The sequence below is a fragment of the Stylophora pistillata genome, chromosome 14 (assembly GCF_964205215.1).
Source record: "Stylophora pistillata chromosome 14, jaStyPist1.2, whole genome shotgun sequence".
Lineage (NCBI taxonomy): Eukaryota > Metazoa > Cnidaria > Anthozoa > Scleractinia > Pocilloporidae > Stylophora > Stylophora pistillata.
In genome coordinates this window covers 15290090-15300231 of record NC_142532.1, presented here as the reverse complement: position 1 = coordinate 15300231, position 10142 = coordinate 15290090, and the positions used below count along the sequence as shown (strand labels likewise).

General features: G+C 37.7%; 1 protein-coding gene across 3 annotated transcripts; it reads right to left on the bottom strand.

The window, feature by feature from the left end:
- Positions 1-268: 268 nt before the first annotated feature.
- LOC148716751 (uncharacterized) lies at positions 269-5043 on the bottom strand. 3 transcript variants are annotated; one of them, XM_088745562.1, is made up of 6 exons: positions 4887-4941; positions 4561-4590; positions 3174-3427; positions 2537-2681; positions 1668-1792; positions 269-1210 (listed from the first exon to the last, which is right to left on the bottom strand). In XM_088745562.1, the coding sequence occupies exons 3-6, from the start codon at positions 3423-3425 to the stop codon at positions 1004-1006; spliced, it is 729 nt and encodes a 242-aa protein (XP_088601688.1). In that variant the 5' UTR covers positions 3426-3427; positions 4561-4590; positions 4887-4941; the 3' UTR covers positions 269-1003. The 3 variants fall into 3 exon arrangements, with proteins under 3 accessions (XP_088601688.1, XP_088601686.1, XP_088601687.1); XM_088745560.1 differs by lacking the exon at positions 4561-4590 and having other exon boundaries at positions 4887-5043; XM_088745561.1 differs by lacking the exon at positions 4887-4941 and having other exon boundaries at positions 4477-4596.
- Positions 5044-10142: the final 5099 nt, after the last annotated feature.

Here is a 10142-nt window from a genome sequence, read left to right as displayed (position 1 = left end):
ATCTGCTTATTGTACTGCTGAAAGGTTAGGAGGGTGACCAATCAACAGCCCGAAATTGGTAAGAAACACAAAAGCGCTCATGTTCGTGTAGATCCCTCACTGAACTTTAGAGCCTCTGCATTCAGGAAGAAAAGTGAAATTATCTCGACTTTGAACAGCCTAATTATCTTTCCCTTTCACTCCTTGCATAGGATAGGAATGTAGTTTTACGGAGATAGTATTTGACTTAGTAATTTTAAGCCATTAAATAGAAAAAGACCACACATAATCGGCTAAATTTTTGGAGGTTTATTATAATAGGTAGACTACAAAGGTCGTTGCAGTTCAAGTCTAGATTTTAAAATCGGCTCAAATGCGGTAATACGAGTCTGCAAGCTGTTCGGTTCGGACGTAAGCCACCGACTCGAAGAATTCTAAGAGTTAAAAGTCATCTAGGGAAATTTTCCTCTTTCACAGGTGAAATCATTTTTATAATAAACAAATAGATAATAATATCACCTGGTCTTTCTTGCTGCAACAAGATGACGGGGTACAACATCAAAGAATCAACTACAAATTCCATTTATCTCAGGAATTAATTTGAAGACTCGCGTTATTGGGGTTAAAAGGAGATTACAGGTACTGATTACCGTTTGAAAAACTTACAAATAGTAAATATTTTTCCAATTCATCTTTTTGTGTCTATGAAGATTAAAACATAGTCGTTTTTCTAAAGAACAAGACATTACAGCAGCCAGGTTTCACGCCAGCCTTAGCAACCAGCGGATACTGATACGATATTTTCTGATCTTAATTATGACGAACTACCACATGAAAAAAAAAAAAAAAAACCATCAACAAATTATTTCTACAACGCAAAAAATTACTGGAACAGCCTCCGACTATTAGAGGTTAATGCTCTGATTACTTTTAGAAGAAATTACGATAATTCAACATTTTCCCACTTAATTCTTTCTTTTTTGTATCCAAGTAGGTTGAAATGCTCAACAGATCTTTGGCTGTCTCAGACAGATTTATCTGGTTTATTAAGAATGAAAAGAGCTTGAGGATTCGGATACTCCGGGTTCCAATTTTCAACCAGAGTTAGATCTCCATTAGCATCACATCCCAGATAGTAGTCGCTGTTACGTTGTTTGAACATCGTATAGCTCCAGAAGTAATCAGGCTCAAAGATGGAGTTGTCTGGAGTCTGCACCCCCAGTGGTATTTCCTGAATTGAAAATTGCTTTGAATTTAAAGATTTAATCTCTATGGTTGAATTACGCTCTTTTCCCTTGCTGCTTTACATAGCTATAACCTTGAATACTAATGAAACTGTTTCGTCCATGTATTTAGCAATTTCTAATTGAGTGTCGAAAGTAACACGGGATTACTTTAGTTTTGCTTTACTCCGCGCTGTGCTTAACAGCATTGATTTTCGTTTTACGTCATCCGATCGTAAAGTGCTCTTATTTACCTTAGAGTAAAAAGGCAGGCTTTACGTATAGTACCCAGTTATTTTGAGGAGAAGCCTTGGAAAAAATTTATGAATGATTAAAAAAAATGGAATAAATTGCTTAAATGGGAGTAAATAAGAATGACTCGATATATACTGATTACTAGATAGAAAGGTTTGGGAATAGACAAGCAAAGGACAGAGGAATCAGATAGATTTTATCATTACTTACTACGGCTGTGATGGGGTTTCCTTTTCCATTTCCAGTCAGTGCTAACGTTTTGTTTGCGTCATCTTTGAATAACAAGCCAAAGAATGTTGTCATATCTCTTGTTTCGTCGATGGTCTCCATAAGAGCTAAATTTGAAACATAAGTTTGAGGAAGTATATGAATTTCAGGAAACAACAAAGGACGGAGAGTTGACGTAGTAATAGATGATCATCATTTCAGTTCCTACGCTGAGGGTCCATGAAACCGGTAATTTAAAAAGAGTTCCTCAATCAACCAGCTGAAAAGTCATACCAGTTGCTAAACCTGCAAAATTTTCAGTTCAATATCTTTATTAATGTTCTCTGGGCTCCTCGAGACAAGTTATGTCTATGAACTTTCAAAGAAATCGTAGTAACCTATTAGCCCCAAAATAGAAATGGCCAAGGTCGCAAAATTTTGGTAGAGGTTTGGGATGGGGAGCCTCACTTGACAAATATAAGGAAGAAATGAAAATACACTCCTCATTTTGATCACTTTTAGCGTTTGAGAAATAACATTCTCGCCACTTTACTTTGAAAAAAGCCTTTGTTTCCACCTGCTACTAAATCGACGGTCATTTCTTGAAGGTTAAAGTGAGTAAAGTGACATTCGAAACGCAGCATCTAATATTAAGGCGGTTAATATTCCCATCTCTCTTCCCTCCTTCAGTGTTTCTGCGTGAATATGTAGCTTAACGACTTGAACAGTTGTTCAAGATGGCACCATCACACACAGGGATGTGGGGAGAGTTGTTAAAGAGACATGTACTAAAAATGTTGCGATTGGAGTGTCTCATGGACCTCTGGCAGACATTGGAGCCCGCGTTAAATAAGACAGAATTATGTACTTACTGTCACAGCCCGAGGAAAAACTCCCGCTGCAAGTCACAATGTCGGTGCTTGAGTTTCTCACCACAAGACCGTCATTCTTTTTGCTGACTGGGCTCCACAGTCGATAAATGTTTTTTTTCTGGACTTCATGAAACTTGATAGGAGACTAAAGCATAAACAAAAACCACACAGAAATTGATGAGTAAAATTAAATTTTTATGCAAACGGCGTCAGCTACACTGATCAGGCATTTCATTTTATGCGTTTGGCGTTTACGATGTTTATTTCTGGGTATCTGCTCACTATAGCTTACATTCACTGGTGCGTGATCTCATCGGAAACGAAAAAAAAATGTGTGTGCACAAGTTTAACTCGCTAGAACAAAACGATAGCAATACGATCATACTGTGAGAACATGAAATAAAAGTCGGTGATTCCTCGGATACTCAACACATACTGCTTCAACGCTACTACACTGCAACATTCCTTTCAGTTGACATTCCTAATCCGAAGATTGTCAAATTTGAATTTTTTCAGTCGTTGATTACTCGAAACGAGCTACTACGCGTCTGACACGCGCTCTAGAGACTTATTACTAGTAAAAAATATGCCACTTTAAGCTCGCTACTTAATAGGAATTGCCTTTTTTAACCGGTACCTGTCCTACAAGTTTAGCTCGAAGTTCCATGCCATTTTTAAGAATCTCATCACTCTGGAGATCCACATAGGTTTTGCGTCTTTCATCGTATTTCTGGAACCTGAAATCACTTAGCTCCACTTCGCGCGGTAACACATCGGAGAAGGCTTTAAGGAAAAGAGGGAAAAATCCTTGAATATCTTCTCCTTTTGGACTGGAAATGCCTCGCCTCGTTTTCTTGTAGGTCACAAAGATATTAATCAGGTCGGCCATCTCTAGAATGTGGAAAATTCGGAAGGATATATCAGTGTATTTTGACTGTATTTCGGGTACAGGGTGTTTTCATTTGTTATAAATTAGATCAAATATCAGACACTTTTATTGGATGAAATTCGAAGTTTCCCTTGAAAGTCATTAAAAGTGCTGATGTTGTTGTTCTTTTATGCAAATGATTGAATTATTGAAACCGCTTAATGAGATTTTCCTCTACAACGATTCTTCTACCTCTTAACCCTCTTCTTATAAGGTTACATCTTCTATTACAACGCCAAAGACATAAATTACAAAATAGCGAAACCCAAAAGATTATCGTATTTTCCTTATGAACTGACCTCGTAAAAATACTATACCTCTCACTTCTGAGTAAAACATTGTGACTTATTGAATAGTTTAAGCTGCTTGTTCAGATAAGTTTATTATCCAACTTTGCTTCGCATCGCGAAAGCGACGAATTGGATTGAAGTTACGAAAAATGGAGAACAATTTCAACTGCTTTCTGACGACGAAAAGTCGGAATGTCTGGCGAATATCGATTAGATAAATCGAACGAAGAAAAGTAGTTAGACGACAATGAAATTTAATATTTATGGAAGAAAGTAGAAACAGCAACACGACCAAAACAATGAGAACTGTCCTTTGCATACTTCTGTCACGCACTCCCCCCAAATAACTATCCGCGAAATTCACCCGCACTAAAATAACAAATTGGCGTGTTGGATAATAAATCTGTTATAAAATATTTTGTTTTATACTGTCACTGAGTATATTTGCTCGTTGCTTTTATTTTGAATCGCTCTACGGGCTCGTCAAAATACGGCACAACTCGTAAAAATACTCACTGATACTACGCAACAAGACGTCTAATAAGATACGTATAGACTGTTTCCGTGTCGCGTGACGCGGCCTTTAAATCTTGAACTGCTGAGAATTCAAAATTGCCCTTTATTTCAGTCAGTTAAAAACGTGAAATTATATCAAATGGTATTCCAGGTTTTTCGACTGATTTGTTCTTTATCTATAAATCAGTACACGCGTTGAACCTCACAATTTATCTGAATGACTCTATCTTGAAGTTGTGAGAGGAAAGAAGTTTACAGGGAAGCCGACGGCTACAAAGAGGGTCGGATACCTGTTGCCCCGACGTTTGAACTGGAAATATCTATAAAAAAAAAAAAAAGAAAAAAAAAACAGCATTTTCGAGAAAAGGTAAACAAGTATATACGAGGGTGAAACGAGAACACATAATCATGCTTTGTAGTAATTTAGTCTTTAGCACAATCTAACCCTCTAATTTTTGCCCCGGCTTTTGATGTTTGTACCCTAGCTCTTACAGAAAAGCAAAGGTTTTCTAAGGCTTTATCTTCAAAAGCAATTCCCCGAGAAGTTTAAAAGGATTCTTAATGCCAAGGAAAAGCCCCTCAAAGGTTAAAGACCGTTTAGGCAATATCTGCTCACCTTTGCTATGCACAAAACTTCTAGGCTATGGCAAGTACACCTCCGCAGGAAGACAAAACCTGTTTATGGTGGGAACTAATGACACAAGGATTTATAACTGCAACTACTTAAACATGTCGTGACACAGCAGTGAAGCTGTCATCGTTTGCATCGCGCTCGTGAGAAGCATCATAATTGTGCCAATAACAGGAATAAACAAGCCCATGAAAACGCTGTCTAAAAGATGGAAAGTTCGATTAACTTTAGAGAACTTTGCGTGTGTATTGGATTGCTTTTACTATCGCCGAATGTAATTTAAAGCCATGTTGGATGTGCGAGAATTGTCGTGTATGTCTTCTGTTCATCTTAAGACATTGTTCTTTCTAATTTAGAAATTATTCAGTACGTAAACAAAAATAATCGCTAACAGGGACAACAGAAACACGCAAACTTATTCTTGTTACGTCGTGCGCGACACTCAATCCTTTGGGCAAATTTCCACCATTTGAATATCACAAATAGGATTTTCTTCCTTCACAAGTCATGCTGAAAATCATACTTCTTGTTCTAACAAGTTGCCTTTTACGAAAAACACGCTGACAATTTAGATTTAACATAGACTGACACTTCCTAAAAGACTTGGACGCAATGGACGAATGCCAAAACTATTCCTAAAATAATCCCCGGGGTATCAGCTTGAATTGTCTTGTCCATGATGCGTGCATGTCACGTTATTTGGGTGTGTTTTTTTTTCACTTCGGTTCACTAAACCACAGCAAATTTAATGGCAGGGTAAAAAAAAGAAAGAAAGAAACAGAAAAGAAATCCCTAAAACTGAACGAGGATGTTCAAGAATTAGTGTCATTCAGAGTAGCTCAAAATCCCTAATAACCTTTAAGCTAATCACATTTGATTTTTTTCCCTCTGCAATGAGGATCTACTTGTGCAAGAGAAGGAGTTTGTTATTCTTAACAGTAACTTGTTGATGCATGATTGCGTGCAATCAATTTAATCATACTCAGAACAGCTGACAATTAATCGAGCACTTAAAAAGGGCGGGTGGGAGGGTGGATGGAGGGGTGGACCCGGTGAGGGGGGCTTAGGGGGAGATGTTTATATAGGGGTGTTCCAATCGGATATGAAATATACCAGTAAGAAAAAAATTGCATTTACTCATGCTTTACTACAATTTCAGCTCGAAATATTCGCTGAATTAGTTTAAATAGCTTTAATAAATTCAAGTTGATAACTAACTACGTATTATTGAGGGCTGACGCGTGAACCGGCGCTGCATTTGCGCAATGCCCAGTTTTCGCACGTTTGTTTTGTCTGATCATGTAATACAACACGAAAGTTTTTGGTCCACTAAAAGGGAATTCTATTGCTACAATGCATCGATGTTGGATTATAAAACAAATGGTAAACACCAAAGCGTACTCTATTGAGTTATGGATGCATTTGGGAGGTTTTCTAAGCACGAAAGAAGCGTAGAAATCGCGTGAGGCGATAGCTGAGAGCGACTCTAGCTTCTTGAGTATACGCTGTGGTGTTCACCATCTGTTAAATGGGTCACATATATGTATTCAACTAGGAGCTCATAGCACGAGCTGTAACATAACTAGGTTATGACAAAGGTAATTATGGATTTCCATAGCTGTTCTGAAAGCTATTTATGGCTATAATTTTGCTCGCACTTTGAGCATATTATACTGAGGACAAGAAAGATCGGGTCTGCAAAGCTCCGCGTATGTTGTTTGCACTTACAACATTTGGAACGGTATTGTTTCAAAGAAAAGATTAGTTGTATATAAGAACGATCCTTCGCAGTAAAGCACTATTTGAGCAATAGTGGAAATCAGACCTGAAAAAAATTTCAGGCCTGTACGGGATTCGAACCACTGACCTCTGCGATACTAGTGCAGCGCTCTACCAATTGAGCTGACAAGCCAACTGGGAGCAGGCATTTCCACTATTGCTCAAATAGTGCTTTACTGCGAAGGATCGTTCTTATATACGTCTCATAACCGCAGTTCACTCATATATTTCATATGTTTGTTGTTGTTAAAAGATTAGTTGTTGGGTACGCGTAAGTGGGTCAAAATGCAATTCATATTTTTTGTTGATTAAAAAATTTAATATTGTATTGAAATTTTTGACGGCACTAAATGTAACAGTCGGACGCCCAACAAAGAAAAATTGTTATAGTCAAGAATGTGGTCCTGGTATTTTTAATGCACTCGTGGCATCTGTATTTTTAATCCTGTTTCTGTCTTAGCCTTAGTTTCAAACAAGAGAGGTGTACGTCTGTTTTTAATCCTATATTTTCAATTAATACTAACTCTGTTTAGTTATGAAGTCACGACTGCTGTTTTTTTATCGTTTGTTTACATGTGTTAGTTTTAACTCTCTTGGTAACCACTGCATTGGTAATCTCTATCAATAGCCACATTAGAACACTCCAACTTCTTGTGTGTATCGGAACATTCTTTTTTTTTTTTTTTAAGCCTCAAACAAGAGCGATGTACTTTGGAATTCAAATGGTGCAGTACTGCACGTAAACATGGGTAAATTCAGTTTAAGACAAAAAAAAATTCCACTTAATTATGTCAATGGCTCATAATTAGTTAGTGTGGTTCTAAAAGAACAAAATTTCTATAATCAATGGGTTTAAGAATGTCCCCTGACGTCTGTGTTTTCAATTCTAATTATGTCATTGATTAGTACCTTTGTCGATAGTTATGAAGTCGCAATTGTAAAGGTTTTGCTCTTCAGTTTGTTTTTTCGTTTGTTTACAGTGTTAAGTTTCGAAAATATCGAAATGTCATTTATCGTTGCTTAATGAAATGCTTCCTTAAAATGCAATATATACCTTGAAGTTTACTAACGCAGTTATAAGACAAGTATTTGAGCTATTTTTAAAAAATATAGCTACAAAAAGATAATGTTCCTATCTTTGAAATGGTATCTCATCTTGGTTTTACTCAAACCCTCTGGCGCTGTTAAGTTGATCCTATCTCCATCACCTAATGATTTTCTTTTTTTTGCTTAATTATGTTTTTATGACTTAAAAAGTTTTGCCCTTCAGTTTGCGTCCTTTTTTTCATGTGTTACACGGTCCACATAGCACTGAAGCACCAATTTAATAAAGTGTCACACAAAAGCTTAGAAATTCAACCTGCGATATCATCAGACGAAAACCCCCTCAAACTGAAAATTTATAAAAAGATAAGTCTTCCGTTGTTCGAATAACTAACAAGACTAAAACCTCGAAAGAATTGATGATTCCCTGTTATTTTAATTATGAAAAAGTCACGTGAAAAGCAAGACGAACGACGCTGGAAACTGTGAAAGGATCAGAATGGGTGTTAAAAATAAGTCCAGGTTAGGATGTTAACCTGATCGCATTAAGGCTGTTAGAATGCTGTATTTCTTTTGCGTGCCATACGCTAAAATTATATTGCGGTTCTCTTTGTTGTCTTGGACGTAATTACATACGTTTAAAAACAAGCCATTAGTTCATGCGGAAAAAATCTCTACCGCAAGCGGGGGCCTTCTATCGCAGTCAAGCAAGGACGGGGCATGAGAATTTTGATAGTTATCGATATGTTCCATGTTCGAGAGCACTAAGCATTCTTATCTGAGTTACATCGCTCTTGTCAATCAAGAGTCAAGATAGGTGCAAACAGCTCTACTTTCTGGTACTAGAGAGGAATTTTTGGATACGCGAGATCCGCGACCCGATAAACAAAATAAGGCTTTTATGGTTCAGCTTCATTTGGTATATTCCTTAGCTAAGGATAAGAAAGAAAAAGGCAAATCAACATTTAAATAATCATCTAAATTAAGCTTTTCCGAGGACTCTTTAGAGTCTGATGTAAAACCCAAGTTATACAAGGATGCAAGTTAGATATCACAAGGTGTTGATCTTCGATACGAGGTAAAAAAACAAATTTCATAGAAAAATCTCTGCAAAGCAGAAGCGCCAACAAATGAGCCAATAGGCGTGGGTCTCTGAAACTAACCAATCATTGACGAGCCCTAGACCTTGACCTTGGCCACGAGTGTTCAATGAATGAGATCGGAAATTTTTCCACACAGACAGGAAGGTGAGGATTAGTGGAGTGAGAAAGTTAGGAATAAGAGGCCATAAATAATTCAAGAACATTTTATTGGACAAAACCAATAACAGCTCAGTTCTGTTTACTCAGTCTATTGAAACATCTGAAAGAAAACAAGAAGAGAGAGCTTAACTCAGTAGAGGAAGAAAAACAACATTCCTCACCTCGAGGAATGAATCCTGGGCTGGGAGGGCAGGGGTTGTGATATCTAACTCGCATCCTCGTATAACTTGGGTTTTACATCAGACTCTAAAAAGTCCTTGGAAAACCTTAACTATACTTCGGATACAAGTTAGCTATCATAAGATGACTTTAAAGCATACCTTCAATTCCGAGAGCGGCACGACTGACGGCTGACGAAGAAGGCCTGTAGTAAAATTTTGAAAAGGTGGACTCCGAAGACCAGTGTGCTGTCTCTAGGATAGGGTCCAAGGGAACGCCAGCCTCTCTGGCCGCTTACGTGGAGGTCCCACGGGTAGAGTGAGCTTTGAAAAGTGAGGTGTCAATCCATGCTTCGGAAAGAAGGCATTTAGTTCATCTGGCCAATGTGGAAGAGGAAATATGTCTATATGGCTTTTTTAAGAAACGAGTAGCCTATCATCACTTCTTGGTGTGCTTGTACGATCCATGTAATCTGTGATGCAAGAAACCACACATAATATCGGATTAAAGGGGAATCTTGGGAAAACAAAAGTTCCTTGGGCTCCTCCCTTCATCGGGAGGAGAGTTACCTTTCTGTGTCTTGGTAAGAATTGGAATGCTAAATAAAATTCCTTCTGGTTTTTCAATAATATATTTGAGGTCAAGAGAAGTGATTTCGCAAGACCTTCTACCCGATGATAAAAGTAAAAACACGGCCAGTTTATGGGAAAGGGTCTTAAGAGGTAACTGTTTGTTCTCGTTAAGGGACCGGATATAGTTGGTGACTATTTTAACATCCCATGTATGACTATACCGAGGTGCAGGAGGGTTAGTTAAACCAATACCTCTCATAACTCTTATAATGAGGGGGTGTTTGCCAATATCTGAATTATCAATTGGTGGGAGATCGGAGAAGATGAAAGGCAGGAACGATAAGTATTAAGGGTCTTGTAGGCTAAACCCTCAGAGTGAGAATGGGCTAAGAAGTTAGCAAGCATAATTATAGACGGAGAAAGGG

Bases quoted from the DNA above. Each gene is read 5' to 3' on its own strand.
- LOC148716751 (XM_088745560.1), bottom strand. From the start codon at position 3,425: ATGGCCGACCTGATTAATATCTTTGTGACCTACAAGAAAACGAGGCGA. The intron at 2,682-3,173 runs GTACCGGTTAAA...TTTATGCTTTAG, and splicing joins GAGCTAAACTTGTAGGACAG to TCTCCTATCAAGTTTCATGA. The intron at 1,793-2,536 runs GTAAGTACATAA...TTTCAAATTTAG, and splicing joins TTTTTCCTCGGGCTGTGACA to CTCTTATGGAGACCATCGAC.